At 39.6% G+C, this 23,545-nt stretch overlaps 1 protein-coding gene across 20 annotated transcripts in view; it reads left to right on the top strand.

Moving 5' to 3' along the window:
- The window catches only part of camk2b.L (calcium/calmodulin dependent protein kinase (CaM kinase) II beta L homeolog), a 95,053-nt gene that overhangs the window by 53,272 nt on the left and 18,236 nt on the right, over positions 1 to 23,545 (top strand). For 15 of the 20 annotated variants that reach the window (XM_041584990.1, XM_041584986.1, XM_041584988.1 and 12 more), the window contains 6 exon segments: positions 8,572 to 8,637; positions 15,755 to 15,827; positions 19,285 to 19,387; positions 20,901 to 20,984; positions 22,387 to 22,481; positions 23,101 to 23,223. In XM_041584990.1, coding sequence (XP_041440924.1) covers positions 8,572 to 8,637; positions 15,755 to 15,827; positions 19,285 to 19,387; positions 20,901 to 20,984; positions 22,387 to 22,481; positions 23,101 to 23,223 — 544 coding nt within the window. 20 annotated transcript variants of the gene reach the window in all.

Genomic DNA, 23,545 nt, shown 5'->3' with positions numbered 1-23,545 from the left:
GACAGTTTGAAGGGTATGTAGGATACAAAAGCAGATGGATGGGAAGAGATGAGTACATAGTAGAAATGAAAACAGAATAGGGGATAAAAGAGGGTTTATAGGGGTGTTTCACCTTTTAATTAACTATTATTATTGTAACGCTTATCTGACCAGGCAGACCAAAAACGGGTTAATGTCCAGCTAGTTGTTAGAGAATGGGTTATATGCGACTCAAAACACTTCAGGCTAGGGCCTTCGCTACATGGAAGATTTCCCAGGTGGAGTAGTTTAACTGCAACTCTCACGCTACCAAATAGAAATAATGGGCGCCAGGAGATTCTTGTGATGAACCAAATGAATGACAGTTTATTTGTATAAGACAAATGAGCCCAGGGTTTACTTACAGAGCTACAAGGCATACACAATGCCATACAGTAGGCTGAAACAGGTTACATGAACACAGCAGAGACAGTGACTCCCATCAGGCAAGGTAGTCAGGTAGTACATCCATTTTCTTCTGCAATTTACCTCAGAGTGGTCTGGCTCCCCCCCCAGTGGAGTGGTCAGGGAGAACACCTTTCTAATCCCAACACCCTATCCACTGTGGCCCCTTCACTCTAGGCAATTCAATAGCCTTGGGCTACTCACTACTACAATCCTCGGTGGAGCTCCAGCTGCTCTTACTATCTGTCCTCTCTACCTTACTCTCCTAGAGAGTCTATGACAGAACTAACCCTGTTTAGCTAACCTCATTCACGGGGTTCCCTGCTCCCCGACTTATACACTGGAGGACCCGGTCCCTCTAGACACATGGCTTTTCTGGGCCTTGCTGTACTGAGACTCCCCTGGGCACAACCAGCCGGATCAGCATCCAGCAGCCAAAGAGGAAGATCCACCCCTTCTCTCTCACTATACCAGAGTGTGATAGGATGTGGTCACAGCTCCTCCTGGCCCATAGCATTGGATATGCAAATACTTAAACTAGAAATTAGATACATGAGCTTTTCCCCAGTAACTAGGGAAAAGGAATAGGGTATTAAAGACATAGAGGCCTTGTTAACTCTTACATCTTAAATATATATTTGGCCAGTTCAAAGCAACCTTTGAATTGGTCTTCATAATATTTTTTTTATAGTTTTTTAAATTATTTGCCATTTTCTTTTCTTTCCAGTGACTTTCCAGTAAGGTCAATGACCCCATCTAAAAAACAAAGGTTCTGCAAAGCTACATATTTATGGTTATTGCTACTTTTTATTACTTATCTTTTTATTCAGGCCTCTCCTATTCACATTTCAGTCTCTTATTCAAATCAATGCACAGATGCTAGGGGAATTTAGACCTGGAGAGCTGCTGAATAAAAAGCTAAATACCTCCAAAAATAAACAAAACTGAAAACCAACGGCAAATTGTCTCAGAATATCACTCTCTACAGCACACTAAGGGGCACATTTAACTAGGGTTGAATATCGAGGGTTAATTAACCCTCGATTTTTGACCGTCAAAGTAACATCCTTCGACTTCGAATATCGAAGTTGACGGATTTACCGTTATTCCTACGATCGAAGGAATAATCGTTCATTCGAACAATTAAATACTTTGAATCAAACAATTCGAAGGATTTTAGCCTATGGGGACCACCCCCATAGGCTAACATTGGCCTTGGTAGGTTTTAGGTGGCGAACTAGGGGGTCGAAGAATTTTTTAAAGAGACAGTACTTCGAATGGTCGAACGATATTTAGTTGGAATCGTTCGATTTGAAGTTGAAGGTCGTAGTCGAAGGTCGAAGTAGCCCATTCGATGGTCGAAGTAGCCAAAAAAAACATTCGAAATTCGAACTATTTTTCTTCTATTCCTTCACTCGAGCTAAGTAAATGGGCCCCTAAAAGTTTATTTAAAGGTGAACAACCCCTTTAAAGAAGGGACATTGGAGAAAATGAGAGAATGAAACAAAGGGAAAGGGTGAGAGTAGAACGGAAAAGGGGAAATGTAAATAAGAACTCTTCATTAACAAATACGTCATTGCTGCTAGTATAGATAGTAAAATAACTCAAAAAAATTGGATTGTGGAAAGACTCGATAAAAAATCGATCGAAAACCTGAACTATTTTTTCGAACTTTTCTCCCGAATTACTGGATTTTTTCATAGGAACATCTGCAACTTACACATGACTTCGACAGGTTTTAGATTCAGGCTTTTTGCAGCATTGGGGTATAATAAATCTCCAAAAAGTTTTTTCCACTAAAAGCCTGACCAGAATAGATTGAGCTTTAATAAACAACCTCCTACCTCCTACATGTTCAAGGTCAACATTGCTGTTATAAAAATAGGATAATAGTCCGCAGAACACATCAGGGTCATGACTCTGATGTTAAAAAAGAAGCCGAGTGTCCTTTTGGGGAGTCATGTACCTGTTTTTCTGCCTTCCTGTCTGCATTTATCTGTCTGCTTGTTATGAGTCTTTCCTGTTTTTCGGATGAAAGAGGTATATAGTACAGAAGACTGCGGGTACAGCATAGGTGGGTGTTGATTTCATTGTGGGGCTGCAGGCAAAATATTTCAGCTCTCCTTCACACTTTGAAAAGAGAGTTTTGGTGCAGCAAAGAGGGGGACTCATCCTATAAATACAACATGCTGTTTTTGGTGTTGCATATCTGTGGGCGTTAGACAAAGACAAGACATGACAGGAGTTGCTTTTCACTGCACTTTTATACTTCCCCGCTGCCTTACTGTATCTCTGTATTTCAGTGCTAAAATCCCCAGCTCTATACAAAAAGCACAACCCTATAACCACAATCCACACTACAACACTGTAACACACAATGCTGTTCCTGTGGCATCACTTGGATCTAAAGCAATCACTCTGCAAGTGGTGGGGTGCAAAGCAGCAAGCTATATTTCATGCACAATACATGTAATCCTATATACACTATACTGTATACTATAGGTTATTAAATTAGTCTAAAAGAACATAATATACATTGGTGGGGGGGGGGGTTGGCACCATTGAAACTAAATAAATGAAACTACAAATTCATGATTTAAAGGAGAAACGAAACCTTGATACTAAGACCCCCCCCAGCCTAGGTGGTACCTTTGCTAAATGCTCCTAACTCTTTACTTACCCCTCAGTGCAGATTCTGCCCAGCGGAGTTCACGGGCGCCATCTTCAGCTGCTTCGGTGATCTTCGGGTCTTTTTCCAGTGCTTCGGCAATTTCTGTGACTTTCGGCACATGCGCAGTCGCGAAACAGAAAATTACTCCAACTGCGCATGCGCAGATACGGCACTTACTTCACTAAGATTAGCGTGGGGGGGAGCAGGGAGGGGGTCTATGTAGGGTAGGGGGGTAGGGTTTTTTTTAATTACGGGTTTAGTTCTTTAATGGAACTAAATTACACATTAACTTTGCCCTGTGCCTTCCATCATGCACATATGTTTTTTGCAGGACAGTTCTGATTTTGACAGCCCAACCCACAGTCCTGGATTGTTACTGAAATGTCCCGACTTTCTCTTTGATCTCCTGCACTGAACAGCCCTACACTCCTGCTGTTCATATATACACATGCACAGCTATCATTGCATCCCAACCCTGCCTCTGCGTTATCTGTATACACATAGATCTACACTGTACCCCAAGCCTGCTCTTGTACACAGGTCGATCACTGTACCCCAAGCCTGCTCTTGTATGTATATATCTGTTATTCATTTACACTCCAGATATATCAATGTACTCTGACTCATTTTTCTATTTAGAAGCATAACGGGACTCGTTTGCTAACAGTGCAAATTAATGACGTTTTTTTTTTTTCTTCTTCAAATATGCCACATTTCTTCCAGGAATTCCAGAATTATTGTGCCTAAGAAATATATTACCTGCACCTATATGCAGGATATAAGGGTGTGAAAGTTTTGCTTGTTAGCAAATAGTGCCTACGGTGCAGTCACACCCATCAATTTTGCACAATTTCAAGGGAGCAATGAAACAACATGTAGGTGCAGTGGAGCCCTGTACTGTATGGCTAGTTAATGGCAGGACTATAGTAACCCTTGTGCATGGCGGTTTAACATCTGCAAGGGGGTAGTATGTTGTTTCTGCGAGGGTGTGCTCCAGTTTTCTTCCACCTTTTAAAACCATACAGGCAGGTTACTAATAATAATATTAATAATAAGCACATTATTAATCATGTGTAATAATTGATGTGATAGGGACCATAATTGCAAGTTCTGCATGAGCATGGACAAATGTGAATAATGAGCAATCCCTTTGTAAAGTCTTTCATAAATATCCTGTCACTGTATAACTAATAATGATAATAAATAATAATACATTTCGGCACTTACTACTCGCCTCCCTGTCACTACACCTCCAGCCTGCCCTACAGTCCCCCCTACTAAGATTAAATCCCACACAACTGTCAGCACATCTCTGCCATGCCAGCCACCCACTCTGCTGCTTCTGGACCGGTACCACATGATTGTGTGACTATAGCTCTACCCTCTCTATTACTCCCCTTGGTTAGAGGGCAATGTCCCTTTGTGCTGCACACTGTGTGCTGCTCCCCTCCTTTATTACTTCCACTGATGGCAGGCGTTGCACTGACACATACTGGAAGTCATCATTCTATATATAACGTAGTGTGTAGCTCTGACACAATGCACAATTAGACACAGCCTCTTCATGCCTTCACATCTCTCTCTACACTTTCCTTTCTGCATCCCTCTATCTGCTCACGCCTACATTGCTCATTTAGTCACCAAGTCTGCATTCATCTGTCTGTTCCCACAGTCTCAATCTGCTCTCCCCATATACAACCTTCTTACCTCTCTCCATATACAACCTCCTTACCTCTCTCCATATACAACCTTCTGACCTCTCTCCATATACAACCTTCTTACCTCTCTCCATATACAACCTTCTTACGTCTCTCCATATACAACCTTCTGACCTCTCCCCAAATACAACCTTCTTACCTCTCTCCATATACAGCCTTCTTACCTCTCTCCATATACAACCTTCTTACCTCTCTCCATATACAGCCTTCTTACCTCTCTCCATATACAACCTTCTGACCTCTCCCCATATACAACCTTCTTACCTCTCTCCATATACAACCTCCTTACCTCTCTCCATATACAACCTTCTGACCTCTCTCCATATACAACCTTCTTACCTCTCTCCATATACAACCTTCTTACGTCTCTCCATATACAACCTTCTGACCTCTCCCCAAATACAACCTTCTTACCTCTCTCCATATACAGCCTTCTTACCTCTCTCCATATACAACCTTCTTACCTCTCTCCATATACAACCTTCTTACCTCTCTCCATATGCAACCTTCTGACCTCTCTCCATATACAACCTTCTTACCTCTCTCCATATACAACCTTCTTACCTCTCTCCATATACAACCTTCTTACCTCTCTCCATATACAACCTTCTGACCTCTCTCCATATACAACCTTCTGACCTCTCTCCATATACAACCTTCTTACCTCTCTCCATATACAACCTTCTGACCTCTCTCCATATACAACCTTCTTACCTCTCTCCTTATACAACCTTCTTACCTCTCTCCATATACAACCTTCTTACCTCTCTCCATATACAACCTTCTGACCTCTCTCCATATACAACCTTCTTACCTCTCTCCATATACAACCTTCTTACCTCTCTCCATATACAACCTTCTTACCTCTCTCCATATACAACCTCCTTACGTCTCTCCATATACAACCTTCTTACCTCTCTCCATATACAACATTCTTACTTCTCTCCATACACAACCTTCTTACCTCTCTCCATATACAACCTCCTTACGTCTCTCCATATACAACCTTCTTACCTCTCTCCATATACAACATTCTTACTTCTCTCCATATACAACCTTCTTACGTCTCTCCATATACAACCTTCTTACCTCTCTCCATATACAACATTCTTACTTCTCTCCATATACAACCTCCTTACGTCTCTCCATATACAACCTTCTTACCTCTCTCCATATACAACATTCTTACTTCTCTCCATATACAACCTTCTTACCTCTCTCCATATACAACATTCTTACGTCTCTCCATATACAACCTTCTTACCTCTCTCCATATACAACATTCTTACTTCTCTCCATATACAACCTTCTTACGTCTCTCCATATACAACCTTCTTACCTCTCTCCATATACAACATTCTTACTTCTCTCCATATACAACCTCCTTACGTCTCTCCATATACAACCTTCTTACCTCTCTCCATATACAACATTCTTACTTCTCTCCATATACAACCTTCTTACCTCTCTCTATATACAACATTCTTTACCTTCTCTCCATATACAACCTCCTTACGTCTCTCCATATACAACCTTCTTACCTCTCCATATACAACCTCCTTACAACCTTCTTACTCTCATATACAACCTTCTTACCTCTCTCCATATACAACATTCTTACTTCTCTCCCATATACAACCTTCTTACGTCTCTCCATATACAACCTTCTTACCTCTCTCCATATACAACATTCTTACTTCTCTCCATATACAACCTCCTTACGTCTCTCCATATACAACCTTCTTACCTCTCTCCATATACAACATTCTTACTTCTCTCCATATACAACCTTCTTACCTCTCTCCATATACAACCTTCTTACGTCTCTCCATATACAACCTTCTTACCTCTCTCCATATACAACCTTCTTACATCTCTCCATATACAACCTTCTAACCTCTCTCTATATACAACCTTCTTACCGGACCAAAATATATAACTCATCTGTTATCCTATATCCCTGATGTGGTGAAGTGGATCTAAGTAGCACAAAGAAGACTTACAGGGAGGTTATGGAGCATCAGGAGGGTTTAAGAGGAATATATTGGGACAAAAGGAATAGAGAAGAAGAGAAGCTGCATGTGTTGAAGAGAAAGATTTAATTGAGCAATTAGGTAAATGATATATATAGCAATGGGGGACTAGAGAAACTACATGAAGAAATCGGCTTTTGTGTTTGTTTATTGAAAATGTCACAAAGAGTAGCTATATAGTTCTTATATGGAGCAATAAAGGAAGTTCTAGAGAAAATACATAGAGCAATAAGGGGCATTAAAGGGAAAATATAGGGAGAGTTATAAGATGGGGTTATTTGACCAATGGCAGGAGTTTTTTTAGAGAATAATGTAAAATATGAGAATATTAGAAGTCACTGAAGAGTTCCATGACCAATTAAAGGCACAATTGAGCTATTAGAATAAGTCATTCTATAACATTCTATTAACTTATAGGTGAACTTCCATTTAACCAGTAGAGGGAGTTACAGGAAAATATTATACTGAGAACATGTGAATGTAGGCTGTAACCCCCAGTCCTTGTTTGCTGGCCCCCTCCCTTGAAATCTTTGCTTCAGTCCACTTACAATTTATAGCTGTCAGGTTAGGGATTATTGTTCAGCAACAGGCTAGGGCCACTATTCGAACATCCCTGATTTAGGGTCAGGGCACACGCGAATATTCAGGGAGATTTAGTCGTCAGGCGATAAATCGCCTCTTCTTCAGGGCAACTAATCTCCCCGAACTGCCTCCCTCCGGCTATAATCTAAATCGCCAGCAGGATGGCACATGGATCGCTTCATTTTCTGAAGTCGCCCGAAGTTTCCTTGTGAGGCAACTTCGCCAAACAAAGTGTTTTGAGTGCCATCCCACCAACGATTTACATTCTAGCCGACGGGAGGCAGTTCAGGGAGATCAGTCGCCCCAAAGAAGAGTAGATTTGTCGCTGGGCAACTAATCTCCCCGAATCTGAGCATGTGTCTCCGCCCTAAACTGTTTCCTCTTCTTCGTCTCCAGTTGTACAAAATAATTGGAAATGTAGTAGAACACAGTTAAACAGAGCAACAGGACCTAGAATAGGATGGGGCTGTACAGAGCAATATGAGTAGGGTTACTGGAAACAAAGGCTGGAGTTCCTATATTTTACAGTTTTATGCTCTAATTACATTGGCATCCAAGCAGCAACACTAAACAAGAGATGTAATAGAAGGTAACTGTATAGGTACTGTAAGTAAGAGGCTACAATTATATAGAGCAATAGGCGTTGGTATAGGATGCAGAGAAATAGAAATGTTATAGGATACAGTTATAAAGATCGTAAGCCTTTGGATGTGACCCAGAATCAGCTTTGTGACCCAAGCTTAGAATGAATTATGTTTCTCATTTAAACTATAATTTTATATTATATTCGATCATGGCGACCAATCGTAAAAAGCACAATCATTCCTAGGTTAAAACCCCATGTAGTATAGGATGCAGTAATACACAACAATAGGAGATATAGAAGTATAAAATGCAGTCATATAGAACAATCGTTGACAATATATCATGCCGCTATATAGGTCAGTGGGCGGAGCTTCCCTGTAGTAAATAATAACAATGCTGAAAGTAGAATTTGACATTGAATTTAAAGGGCATTATCCTTCTCTGTTACTATGTTAGTGAGGTAACGAGCTTTTTCGTCCACCTTTGCACGTGCCATAAACAAATATATGATTTCTCTCTATGTAAATCATCTTTGTCACAAACGTCTACGTTTTTTTAGGGTCACAGGAGGGGAGTTATTTGAAGATATTGTTGCAAGAGAATATTACAGTGAAGCAGATGCAAGGTGGGTATCCAGTTACTCCGTAGTACCCCTCAAATCCTTTCTCTCCCCATACCCCCTCCTTGCCATTTTCTTAAAGGAACAGTAACACCAAAAAATGAAAGGTTTTAAAGCAATGACAATATAATGTAGTGTTGCCTTGCGCTGGTACAACTGGTGTGTTTGCTATAGAAACACTACTATAGTTTATATAAACAAGCTGCTGTGTAGCAGCTATTCAAGCACTGGACACACAGTGGATAATGGATTCTGAAGAATCCCATTGTATACTACAGAGCTTATCTGTTATCTGCTGTGTATCCTGTGTCTTTTCGTAGCTTTGAATGGCTGCCCCCATGGCTAAACAGCAGCTTGTTTATTTAAACTATAGTAGTGTTTCTGATGCAAATACACCAGTTTTACCAGTGTAGCACATCAGTACATTATATTTCCATTGCTATAAAACACTTTCATTTATTGGTGTTACTGTTCCTTTAAGGCACAAGTTTGGTTATTTGCTTCCAAAAACATAAATGCGCATTACAAATACTAATTGTGCCTGGGGGAGAAATTATTATAGAATATTGCACATACCTGGACATGTCATTTACGCACATATATACAGAGAGCTATTAGGAATACAAAGCATGCAGTCAGAATGTCTTGAAAATTCTCTTACTAAACCTCTCCAGTTCTCCATTTTCTGCATTTACTTAGGTTAAACTGATTGCTATAGTGGCTTTTTGATTTTGCAATTTGAATGCCCTGTGTGTGCAAAAGCTATACACGTGTATTCTAATCACAATAATACAGGCTGGAGTATTTGGAGGGGGGATTATTTATAAAATAGATTTATTTCTTACTTCCAAATATGTGCAGCAGCTGCTGAAAAGAATAGAACATCATTCAGATGTTTATGTACAACTGCCTGCGTCCAAAGCAGCCTTCCACTGTCTGTGAGCTGCTGGGATTTGTAGTTTTGTATCATCTGATAGGCCAGGGGTTTCCCATCCCTTATAGAGAAAAACGTGAAGAAGCATTTTTTTCCCCCAACAGCTCAACAACAGGCCAAGATGTCAATGAGTCAATCGAGCTGGTTTATCTAGTACCAAGTCCAGGACCTGACATTGTGACCTGCACTTGAATCTGACATAAAATTTAAATTTTGGGAGAAACTTGCAGTTACATTAGGCAACTCAATAGGCAGGAATTCTTTTATATATATCTGTCATATACACACAAACATAAGGAAGTTCAGGGCATGTCACAGTCACATATTGGCAGGGCACTTACTATAGGGATCACTCCTCACTCCTCACTTCTCGTACCCCTGTGCATGCTGCCTGTTTACCAATGTGATGGTTTGTGATGTTAAGACTCTGTGTTTCTCTCCTCTTGTTCTCTTCCCTTCTTCCTTGATTTGTTCTCTGTCTTCCCTTTTTGATCCTTATTTCTGGGCTGATTCCTATTCTTGTACTATTCCATTCTGGATTAAATCTCTTGTCCTTGTTATGCCAATTTCTTACCCATCATCTTTTGACCTCTTTCCTTCCTACATTAATACCTCCATCACCGCCTACTCAATGTTGTTCTTTGAATTCAATTTCACTTCCTTACCAAATGTTTCCTGTTCGTTTATTGATCATTATTATTATTATTATTATTTGTATTATTGATATTGATGCCTTTTTTGATGTTGTGGTTGTTCCTTTATGTCCATGCCATTCCATTTTCTTTCCCGCACCCCATGATACAATGTGTCCCTGTTCTACAAACGGCTCCATCCATCTCACTGTCTATTTTGTGATAATTGCCTCCAACCACATGTATTATGCTCTCCAACTACCGATCTTATGCACCAACCTACTTCCACTGTAAAAAAATATTTGCCCCTATTTGTACCCTCTGTGCCTCCTCCCTTTTTTTGCTCTTATGTGACCCATTGTTGCTTCTCTTTGCCCCCTCAATGCCTGCTTTGTGCCTCCTGGTTCGCTTCGTTTTGTTTTACAGTCACTGTCTCCATCAGATATTAGAAAGTGTTTGTTTCACACACTCCTGTGATATTGTACACAGGGACCTCAAGGTCAGTATCCATGGGTGGGGGAGCTGTGACATGGCATGGGGGAGGCTGGTGAGGCGTGGAGCACGTGGGCACTGCACCTTTCACCTCCCTATACCATCCCACTCTGGGAACACTGTGCATGGGAAGCTGTGGGTCGGGCAGAGGAATGGGGTTGTGGTGTGCATCCAGGTGGGCATGAAAGGGATCAGCTAATAAACTTTTTGAGGTGCCATGTATATCTATACATAAATATCTCCAGCTTCACTTACAAAAGAGGAGAGCTCCTGCATCTCTAGAAATACAGTAGTTTAGTTTGCATTTAAAATGCCCCGGCTGTCACATTCCTCTCTCTTTATTGCCTCTGCTCTACCAGAAGTTGTATGCATCTTGCTGTTCCGATTTTTTTTTACAGTACCACTTTATGCTTTAATTTTCCTCCATGTTCTATTCTCTTTTGACTCTGCTGTTTCTTTATTCTACTCTTTTTCTGCCACCTTTACCCCAAATTTCTGTCAGAAAAAATGAACCTCCACCACCTGACCTCTCGGTGGGAATGCTGGTCCCAGCATGCACTGCTCCATGATGCACCTGCTCAGGGCTGACGGAGTAGTGGGATTTAGGAATTCCCGCAGGTGGAATGCTGCAGTAGATGTGCTCAAAGTATTGCACAGCCTGTAATGCGATACTCTTAAACAAATGCTTGATTTAGGTTACATCCCTTAGGCTTGTCCTGCTTAATTTTCCTCTCCTTCGTATCATCCATCATTCACTGTTGGTTTCATCCCTCCTCCCAATCTTCCCTATTTATCAGGTTCCACTTTTCTGTCATAATTTCTGTGCTCTGTTTCCATTCTCTATATCAACTTGCCAGCTCCTTATATTCTCTCTCTCATCTGTTTCTACCATTCCTTCTACCCACCCCCTCACCATTAATCCCTGCCTTGATTTCCCCACCATATTTTCCCTTATCTTTCTGTCTCACTCTGCTCCCCCATCCCTCTTCTCCTCTCTGTGTTAATTCTGCTTGTTTTTTTGCTCTCCTTGGCAGATATTTTTAGTCCCCTCTCTCCTCCTCCATCTGTCTCTTCCCTGTCCTCCCCCTCTTGCGCTCTCTCCTGTCCCTTTTCTATGTGTCTCTCATTTTCCTTTTGTGCAGTGTTATCCCCTTACTTGCATGGCTGCATCGTCCACAACACTGGCCTAAGGGCTAATGCCCAAGTCAAGGCCAGAAGTCAAAGGGTAAACTTCTGGAGAATCAGGTGTCAGATCTATCTATCTATCTATCTATCTATCTACCTAACTATTTATTTACATATCTATCTATCTTTATCTATCTATCTATCTATCTATCTATCTATTATCTATCTATCTATCTATCTATCTATCTATCTATCTATCTATCTATCTACCTAACTATTCATTTACATATCTATCTATCTTTATCTACTATCTATCTCATCTATCTATCTTTATCTACTATCTATCTATCTATCTATCTATCTATCTATCTATTATCTATCTATCTATCTATCTATCTATCTATCTATCTATCTATCTATCATCTATCTATCTACCTAACTATTTATCTACATATCTATCTTTATCTACTATCAATCAATCTATCTATCCATCTATCTATCTATCTATCTATCTATCTATCTATCTATCTATCTATCTATCTATCTATCTATCTATCATCTATCTATCTATCTATCTATCTATCTATCTATCTATCTATCATCTATCTATGTATCATGTATTTCTTTCTTTCTTTCTTTCTTTCTTTCTTTCTTTCTTTCTTTCTTTCTTTCTTTCTTTCTTTCTTTCTTTCTGTCTATCCATCCATCAGCCTATCTCTCTCTCTCTCTCTCTCTCTCTCTCTCTCTCTCTCTCTCTCTCTCTCACTCTCTCATCTATTTATTTCAATCTTCAAAATATGCATTTTTACAAATTTTTAACATATCTATAAATACTTACCCTTTCACATTGCTCATTTTCTTCTGTCTTTCCCCTTTTTTGGCACACTCTTTCCATTGTCCCCCTCTTGCTTTCCATTTAAGGCAATATCTCTGTCTCCTTTCTGTCTTGTCTGTCTGTCAACTAATGGTCAATTATTCCAAACTATTTTTTTTACCATGGGTATAAGATCTATTATCCAGGAACCCATTATCCAGAAAGCTCTGAAATGTTATTTTCCATGGGATCCCCTTTAAAAAACGGATTCACGGATTCTTTTATTTCTCTATAATAATAATAAGAGAGAACACTGGATTATAAATTAAAAAACCAATCCTGCTGGGTTTTTATACATGCTTAGAAGAGTTAGTAGAGTTATATAATCATGCTCCACAAATTTTGGAAGAATATCATTCACAGATGATTGAAACATTCCACCTAATAGATCCCATACCTGTATCTTATATGAAGTCCTGTCTGTGTTTGTGATCTCTGTTATTCCCCACCTGGTTGGTGTGTCCACTTGTGCCCTTAAATATTAGGCTATTCAGATCCTTACAAGGCAACTTTACATCACTTTGTGGGACACAAGCCTCATTGAGTCTACGTTCCAGAGGAAGTCCTACAGTAATTGTGCAGTGGAGGAGTCTTTGCCCTGTGTATGTATGTTTCATTGAGAAGAACTACATGTATCGGTGAATGCATTTGTTACACAGATAGTCTGCATGGTACATAAGCATATACATAAACACAAATACCAACACAAACATAATTCTTTAGACAGTATCACATTATACAGATGAGATTTAAAACATATAACAGCAAATATAATGCAGAAGGAACAACATAGCTGATTTTCTATGTGTAGCACAATGGATATATGATTCGGGAACATTTATTCCCAGGCTCCACATTTTTCCTAGAATTCTTCAGCCCATAGCTGTATATGACTTGTACCATAGCCTTAAAGTAAGCTTTAGGATAAAGATGCATAGCTGTAAGCCTACACATTGTAAGGCATTTCCACTATGAATATATCAGAGAAACTAAATGTCTGCATACAAGATCCTTGAGGAACTTTCTAGGGACTGCTACATGAACGGAGTCATGATTTGGGGCCAAAAGAATCCATCTTCAAAATATTTGACATTATTCTTGCTCACATACAATGTAATCCACCCAATTGGAGTCATACGGCACAGTATCAATATGAGTGCTAAGCTAAATACAGAGATACTGCATCAGTTGTTAACACATGGTAGGTATCTATTATTCATGAACCACTTGCACCATCATGACACAGTTCTGGTTGGTAAATGATTGGTTTATGGAAAGCAGTTGCAGATGTAATTAGTGATATGAACACTGTGGGCAGCTAATAGTGTTCTAGTGACACAGGTACATTATTAGAACATAGTGCTGGCAGTCAGCTATGTCAGCTATGTGAATTTTCTCCATAAAACCAGAAGAGATCAGTCAGTCTTTAAAGAGATTCTGTCATGGGAAAAACACATCAGTCAATAGTGCTGCTGCAGTAGAATTCCCTACTGAAATCCATTTTTGAAAAGAGAAAACAGATTTTTTTTTATATTTAATTTTAAATTCTGACATGGGGCTAGAAATGCCGTTAGATTCACAGGTGCCCCCAATCTCACTCCCACCTCAGCAGCCTATCCCGACTACCTACAATAGGAAGGTAACAGGATAACAGCTACCCAACATCTGCATTGCTAAAAATGCTTCCATTCCCCACCTAGTGGTAGATAAGAAAACATCACTCAATAGTAAAACACCCAAGCCCAACAGCGGCTCCTCCAGTTACAGTATATAATAGAAACAATAACTTATCTGAAAGCAGTTTCATCATGAAGTGCTGGCTCTTTCTGAAACCACATGGTCAGGCCTAATGAACTGAAATAGCTGCTTGCATACCAATATTAGAGCTGAAAAAAATACATTTGTATTACATTATACTCAAAACTAACTAAGCAAATTCTATCACAATAATATACAAACTGGCAATACTGTATAGTGGCTAGAAAGAGTACTTGCTTAAAGGGGTGGTTTACTTTATAGAATGGCTAATTCTAAGCAGCTTTTCAATTGGCCTTCATACTCCTGATAGTTGCTCTTTACAACACTCAAGCTACATCTTAGAAACATTTTAGCATAGTTATATATATTGTAGATCAAGAATGATTTGGTGTGCAGAACATAAGTTCCAAAAACTTTCTCAATGGTTATTTAGAAATGATACACCTAGATTATGTCTCCAACCTTTAAGGTAGAGTTGTACAAACAGTATCGTAAATAATAAAACATTATCACTCTGTTAACTCATGTATACATTCATATGTGTGTGTGTTCTATGCATGTATGATAACTTCATTTACATTGTATTGGAATAATCCAGTAATTTAAGCAACGTTTACCCTGGACAAGTAACCCTTAACAACCGATACGGTTTGTGCTTTAATTATTCAAAATGCACTGGATCAGTATCAACTGCTCCTTGGTTACTAATGGTTACAAGACTAAAACTTGCTGATATTTCTACACAATTTCCAGGAGTGTATATTTCTCACAATGACATAGAATCATGCTAAAACACATTGCAGGGCTTGCACGAGTGCAACGAAATAGATATTTCACTTATGATATCGCCCCTATAAGATACATAATCAGCCCTAGCTAGAAGTAGTGTTACAGGTCAAAAACAGTTGTGTTATATTGCAGGTAGGGTTGCCACCTGGCCGGTATTTTACTGGCCTGGCCGGTAAAAACGATGGTTGATCCCAATGTTATAAATAGGGAAATAAGATAAATATATAGGAAGGCCGGTATTTTTTTCTAGAAAAGGTGGCAACCCTAATTGCAGGATATCAGTTAGATACTGTATATGGTGATAACAGGTTGAAAGTCCCGTAGGTGTGTGATCTCAGCACTTTGGAAAACTAGAGGCAAACCAAGGAGCCAGATCTCAGCAGAAAGAGTAACGCCCTTTGTAAAGGGGCTGTTTTGGTTGGCAGGCACCCTACCCTTTCTCTCTTGCCCTCCTTCCCTCCATCAGCCCACAAGAAACACACAGAGCTTACTAATGCCCCCCCTGCTGTTTGCACGCAGTCATTGCATCCAGCAGATTCTTGAAGCAGTCCTCCACTGCCACCAAATGGGGGTTGTCCACAGGGACCTAAAGGTGAGTTTTGTATCCGTCTTGCCATCTGCTGTACCATGTGCATGCCAGGTTGGAAATCCCTTAATCCCCCCATCCTAAACACAGCCTCCTCCTGGGAGTACCATATGCATGCAGGTGATGCGTTGTATTCGGATATGTTTGTGGAAGTGGGGTGCTAGTGTATATCATGGCATGTGGGTGCTTGAGTCTAGTCGTAGGCTGCATTTATTGGTGTTCAGTGCATGGCATGCAGTGGGAGAGTGTAATGACGTTTTTTAAAATGTTTCTACCTATATGCTGTGTATAATCCCGATCCTTAATCCTTTGTTTCTCTTTCATTTAATGGCTTTGATCTGCCTGGTATTTCTGTGCCAGCTGGACACCCAGTGGCATCTGTTGTGCCAGGCACTTTGGAGGTGGCAAACTGGCAAAGTAGAGGTCCCAGCCTTATTTTAGTCACAGTGCATTTCTCAGGGGCTCTCAGAGCTGATGCATCTGTTCCTAAAGCAAATGGATAGCGAGACAGCATCTATGGTATTTTTCTATACACAGAGAAAGCTTTAGACTAGTATACATATGATAAAGAAAATAGCCCTCTCTTTATTAGGCAGAGAGATACAATTTAGCATCTGCTTATGCAGCATTTATATTTAGGGGTTATTTATCAATGTCCGAATTTATCTCAATATTTTCTGTTACAAATTCCGATCAAATCCGCTTGGTTTTTTTTACGCTTATTTATTATTACATTTTCCCAAAAATTTGCTTTGCGGGAAAACAAAATCAGATTTTCATGATTTTTCCGGATTTTTTCATCCGATTTTCACTTTTTTTCCCTGGAATTTCCACCTAAAAACTCATAAAACGTTGGGGTATTGTTTGAAACCCAGCGCACATCAAAAAAACATTGGGACTTCTCCCATTAACTTATATGCAACCTCAACAGGTCTGAGATGCCGGATTTTCAGATTCTGACTTTTCCATCCTCTGGGTTTAATCAATTCCGTAGAACTCGTGATTTTTTAAAAGTCCGATTTTATTAAAAAAAATCACTATTAAAAAATGTTTTTTCGTGATTTTTGCATTCGGAGTTTAGTTAATAACCCCCATAGTGCCGGTACAATTGTGCACAACCTCCAGAACAGTTTTGTGTATCATCTTGTAGGGCCCTTGAAGACAAAGCAGTACAGGTATAGGATACGTTATCTGGAAACCCGTTATCCAGAAAGCTCCAAATTAAAGAATAATCCAAATATTTAAAAAATAAAAATCTGTAATAATAAAACAGCAGCTTGTACTTGATCCCAACTAAGATATAATGAATCTTTATTGGAAGCAAAACCAGCCTTTTGGGTTTATTCAATGTTTAAGTGATTTTCTAGTAGACTAAAGGGGCCGATTCACTAACTTCGAGTGAAGGATTCAAAGTTAAAAAACTTCAAATTTCGAAGTTTTTTTTGGGCTACTTCGACCATCGAATGGGCTACTTCGACCTTCGACTACGACTTCGAATCGAAGCATTCGAACTAAAAATCGTTCGACTATTCGACCATTCGATAATCGAAGTACTGTCTCTTTAAAAAATACTTCGACCCCCTAGTTCGCCATCTAAAAGCTACAGAAGTCAATGTTAGCCTATGGGGAAGGTCCCCATAGGCTTGGCTAACTTTTTTTGATCGAAGGATATTCCTTCGATCGTTGGATTTAAATCCTTTGAATCGTTCGATCGAACTATCTGCGCTAAATCCTTCGACTTCGATATTCGAAGTCGAAGGATTTTAATTCCTAGTCGAATATCGAGGGTTAATTAACCCTCGATATTCGACCCTTAGTGAATCGGCCCCTTAATGTATGAAGATCCATATTACGGAAAGATCTGTTATCCAGAAAACCCCAGGTCCCGAGCATTCTGGATAACAGGTCCCATACCTGTACAAAGAAACCTGTTATAGGGTAGTTAGGGTCCCTCTTCCCTAGCAGTCAGGCAAGAATCTCAATAACAAACTGCAATACAAATAAGAAAGGGTCTAAATAGTAGGATCCGTAAAGCAAATATATTAGTGAGGGTTAATTCTGGGGGAACCAATAGTTTAATACTTTATCAGAAGAAATGCGTAGTGACCGGGATATACCATTTAGGAATGGGAGACAGAAGCCTAGACAGTTTGCCAACTCTAATCTCCCTAATCTATGAAATCCATAGGTTGCAGGGCTGAGAACTAATCATTTTTGAGGCACATTGGAAGACTGCATGGAAATCAGTTCAGTCAGCAGCATGTATTATTTATCAGCCCTGCATCAAGCGGATTTCAGTGTTCCAGATAAATAAATGGTTGAGCTGACAAACCCAAGTGGCATTAATTAGTGTCAAACAGGTAAATGTGACACCAAGAAAAAGACCTATATTAATAGGTAAGATAAGAAGGGGCAAAAAAGGGGGTGGTGTGCCATCTACATGGTAACATTGAATTTCTATCAGATTCAACACTTCTAAATAACTAGGAAAACTGTAGCTGAAAAAAAAAAACCGTAAGACTAGAAATGCAGTTTTTATTTACTGAAATTACTTTACCAGCCCAGAGGTTCAGAAGCCCTAAAAATAAAATTCCATTCTGTCCGCAGCAGTTCCCCATCTTGTTACTCCATGTTTGTTGTGCCAGTGGTGCTGCACATGCACGGTATGTTCTGCTACTGCTGAAAAGCTGAGCTTAGGGGTCATCCAAAAATATTAAAATATTAGTGTAAAGTGAGGTTAATTCTGTCATAGAAGCACGGTTCCATGTATTGTGAATCTGATTTAATTACTAACAGTGGTTTGACAATGTGCCGCTGGGCCCCTCAGTCAAAAAAAAAAAAATCTTGGTGCTTGGTGTGCGCAGTGACCCCCAACCCACCCGCTACCCGTCCACGCGTGCTTCCTGGCTATTATCGCTCCCCACGAGCTCTCAATAAGGAAAGCAACTGTGGAGGAGAGATTTTCATGTAACTTTAGAGGAAGCAGACCCCATGATCCAGCCCCCTGTTCCCCCTGCAACCTCAGGGTCTGCTTCCTCTATAGTTACACCACTAATTACTAATCATTATTATATCAAGCATTTCATATCATATATATACAGTATATTGTGAGTTGGCCCCTAAGCTCAGATAACTCAGAAAGTGCATGGAAAATCAGCCCAAAACAAGATGGGGCACTAATGAGGGCATCTTCAGAGGCACAATTCATCATTACTAAAGGGTTGTGTTGCCCAGGGCAGGAACAGAAGCCCAAAACATATGGGGTAACATGTCTAGGCTAATTCTTTATTGAGGTTCAGTTCTCCTTTAATGCCTACTCCCAACTGTATAAAAATACCTCATGCAAAATTATTTTGTAAGAGGTTGGAAATAGCGCAGATCATGCAAATTAAACGAAGGCAACATGTTGGACTCGGTTGTATAGATTTCTTAGCCTTGCTAACCACATCTTTGTCAATAACAGCCAGAAAACCTTCTCCTCGCCAGCAAATGCAAAGGAGCTGCAGTCAAGCTGGCAGACTTTGGCTTGGCCATAGAAGTGCAAGGGGAGCAACAGGCTTGGTTTGGTAAGTAAGGAAGAGATTAAAGGGACAAATGCATACTTTGGATCCTTTTTAATATATATCTATAATATATCTACAGGTGAAAAAATTACACTCATGTTGTCATGCCACTTACTATTTCTCAAAACAAGAAAACTGGTAAAGGGTATATACCGGTATCTGGGGCATGAGAAGTAGTTGCCAAATTTGTACTTTGACTTTAATGGGAAAGTCCTTGGTTGCAGCCAAATTCCTAACTAGAGAATGTATTCTTTATTAAAGGAAAACAATGTAGGTCTCTATAAAAAGATATTGCATAAAACAGCTCATATGTAAAACCCTGCTTCATGTAAATAAACCATTTTAATAATAATATACTTTTCTCGTAGTATGTGCCATTGGGTAATCATAAATAGAAAATTGCCATTTTAATAAATAAGGACAGCACCCTGGGATCGTATGATTCACGGTGCACACAAACATACCAGAAAACTATACCTTAGGTCACGTGTCAATAATAAATCTGTAGTTTAGGGTAGAAATTGAAAACTCATCACACAAGGGAAGAGGCCCAGGTGCACCGCCCTGAGCCTATGATTAAGTGTTTATTACGAAACTCATAAGGCTGTGGACACAATAAACTCTTCACTTTGAATTGATCTGCCTGGTGGAAGATTGCCTTCATTGAGTGCCTGCTCCAAAGGTTCTTTTCATGTTAGGTCACATGAGCCAATTAACAAACAGTTCTGTCTTTTGCTTCCACACTTCTTCCTGTTACAGTTAGAGCTGCAGTATTTCTGGTCAGGTGATCTCTGAGGCAGCACACAGACCATCACTAAATGGTGGTGCAAGAGATGTAAATGGGCAAAAAATATTTCAGTTTGATAAGATTCTTTGATATGCCACTTAATATGATATAAACTATCTGTTGCTTAGTATTCATTTTGGGGGTATAGTTTTACTTTAAGGAATAAAGATCCAATTACAGAAAAATCATTTATCTGGAAAACCCCAGGTCCTGAGCATTCTGAATAACAGGTCCCATACCTGTAATACAATGGACAGGACCCATTTGCAAGACTGATTTATTTAGATCACACACAGACAATAATTCTATGTTCTATATTCTCTGGGGAGTTACCTGCATATCTCATCTATTCATGGCAATTACTGCAGCTAGAACATAAAAGCTTCAGCTTGTCTTGCATTTGAGATCATACAAATATGTAAATTAGACTGTAGGAGAACACTTGTAATTGCTTACTTCTATACGTCTATGTCTATCTCATTGGAGACTGATGAACACAGCCAGGGTGTATAATTTCCAGTAAATCATATTTCATCAGCAATCATCTACATATATTACCTCCCCTGCAATGGCTTTTGCATTATAGTTCTGTCCAACAACACTGGTTGCATATATGTATAAGTCATGGAAGCCCCTCTGCAGTGTCCATATGATAACTCTATATATGGCAAGTAAAATAATGGCAGCAACGTTTCAAGATGACTACAATTCATCTTTTCACTTTGCTAGGATTTGCTGGAACTCCAGGGTACCTGTCTCCAGAGGTTCTGCGAAAGGAAGCGTACGGCAAACCAGTAGATATTTGGGCGTGTGGTAAGTGGAGAACCTATGCGCTAGAGTTTCAAAAACTCAAGTTCTAGTTAAAAGTCAATAGTAGTAGTAGTAGTAGTAACACACACCAATAAAAAATGTGATTAGTTAGAATTTGTGAGTACTGAATATTAAATATAGAGGACTAAATTCACTGTGGATTTTTTAGTATTTAAATGCCTATACTATATTCCTATGAGGCTTATCTCAGTGAATGTGGGGTTAAGGTAAGAGTAGGGTGGCAACATATCAAAAAGTATCAGATTTTAAAGAAGAAATAAACCCTAAAATGAACATGGCTAGAAATGCAATAATTTATATATTGAACTTAGTGCACCAGCCTAAAGCCTCAGCAACTCTTTAACAGTAATGATCCAGGCCTTCAAATTTGGGCACAGGAACTCCCCATCTTGGATTTTGTTAAGGGTGTCAGTGGCACTGCACATGCTCAGTGTGCTCTCTGAGAGTGGTTGGAGATGCTGTATGAAACCTGCTAACTAGAAGTACACGAGAATGGAATAGAAGAAATATAGGGATTTTTTGTGATGACAGTATTCTGTCATGGAAAAACATGTTTTTCACAAAATAGTGCTCTTCCAGCAGATTATTTTATATTTCATTTTGAAATCTGGCATAGGACTAGACATGTTGGCAGTTTCCCAGGTACCCTCAGTCATGTGACTTGTGCTCTTATAACTTTCAGTCACTCTTTACTGCTGCACTGCAGGTTGGAGTGATATCAACCCCCCTCCCTTTTCCCCCAGCAGCCAATCAACAGAACAATGGTCATGAAACTAGATAACGGCTCCCTGACACCTGAATTCCCGTGCCCCACCTAGTGGTAGATATGAGACCAGCACTCAATAGTAAAAATCCAAGTCCTGCTAACCCAAGTCGCAAAACCTTCAGTTACATTGAGTTACATTGAGTAGGAGAAATAATAGCCATAGCAGTGAAGTGCTGGCTCTTTCTGAGCACATGACCATGCACATGTGGGTTCTGGCAAATGCCAGAGGGGCTGCTATAAGGTCCCATAGAAAGTCACTATTTAGTGGGCTGGTGGGGGCTGTTTGGGCCTCTAAGAGGGCTGATTGGGCCTCTGTGTACCTGAAATGCCAGGGCCTATTTTAATTCGCAGTCCAGACCTAACCAGGCACAATGATTGAGATGGCTGCCTATACACCAGTATAAATGCATTTATTGGTTCAATAAAAACATTTTAAATGGTAGAATGAATTACGTGCAATGTGCACAGTGTAATTTAGCAATCAAAACTGTAACATAAAAATCTTGACAGAATGCCTTTAAGCTCATCAGTGGATGGGAATGCAAGATGTCAGTGAAATTAGGGAAGTATTGTTATATTAAATTCATTTGATGACATGATTTGTGACTTTCTTACCAGGTGTTATACTTTACATCCTTTTGGTTGGTTACCCACCATTTTGGGATGAAGATCAGCACAAGTTGTATCAGCAGATCAAAGCAGGCGCATATGATGTGAGTTCACTATCCCAATTCTTTATGAAAACATATTAAAGCAGACCTGTCACTCAGACATAAAAATCTGTATAATAAAAGTCCTTTTCAAATTAAACATGAAATCCACATTCTTTTTTTTATTAAAGCATTCATAGCTGTTGTAAGCTCATTTAAAAATCTCAGCTGTCAATCAAATATTGTCTGCCCCGCCTCCATGCCTTAGGCATAGAGGCGGGACAGACAATTACTTTTACTTTCCAATCAGCACTTCCTACATGTCACTGCTCTCCCCACATTCCCCCTGTCTCTTTACCATTTAATTGTGTAACCAGGACATGGGGATGGACATTAGGTCCCCTATTCTGGTGCACAAACAAGATTCTGAGATGATACAAGACTTGTCTTAATAACAGTGTCCACAAAATGGCTCCTGCCTGCTTGCTATAATTATGAATTCCCAGACTGAAGGAAACAAGATTCAAATAATTTATACAGTGTAATTAAAGTTTATTTTACTTGAGAAACATGATAAAATAGGATTTGGGATATTTTTTCGGGTGACAGGTCCCCTTTAAGAGAAAGTATTGTTCTCTTTTAGTCGATTGCAACTAACCTGCCATATTCTTTTTCTCTGTAGTTTCCATCTCCAGAATGGGACACGGTGACCCCTGAAGCCAAGAACCTCATTAACCAGATGCTGACCATTAACCCAACCAAACGCATTACGGCACATGAAGCTCTCAAACACCCATGGGTCTGCGTGAGTATTCCTTACTAAGGCTCCCAATAAGTATGAGGAAAAGGTAGGAACAGACATAGGGCAAAACTATAGGAACTGCAAAATTAAGATAAGAGTATTTTGCTACTGTTTTCAGGGAAAAACCAAGGCCATTGGCCAGACAGTTAAGGGAAATAGAAACCCTCAAGACACTTTGATATACAATTGCTTAGAGATGCTCTTCTAAGCACTTTTACCATTTAGATTTTTTTTTTTCAAGATATTAGCAGTTCTTACAGCAGACAGTGATGTTGTTTCAAATACATTGTATTAGCAGTGTAAAAACTTCTACTATCTTGATAAC

This window comes from Xenopus laevis, chromosome 3L (genome assembly GCF_017654675.1).
Source record: "Xenopus laevis strain J_2021 chromosome 3L, Xenopus_laevis_v10.1, whole genome shotgun sequence".
NCBI classification, from domain to species: domain Eukaryota; kingdom Metazoa; phylum Chordata; class Amphibia; order Anura; family Pipidae; genus Xenopus; species Xenopus laevis.
This window is presented reverse-complemented; position numbering and strand designations above follow the sequence as displayed.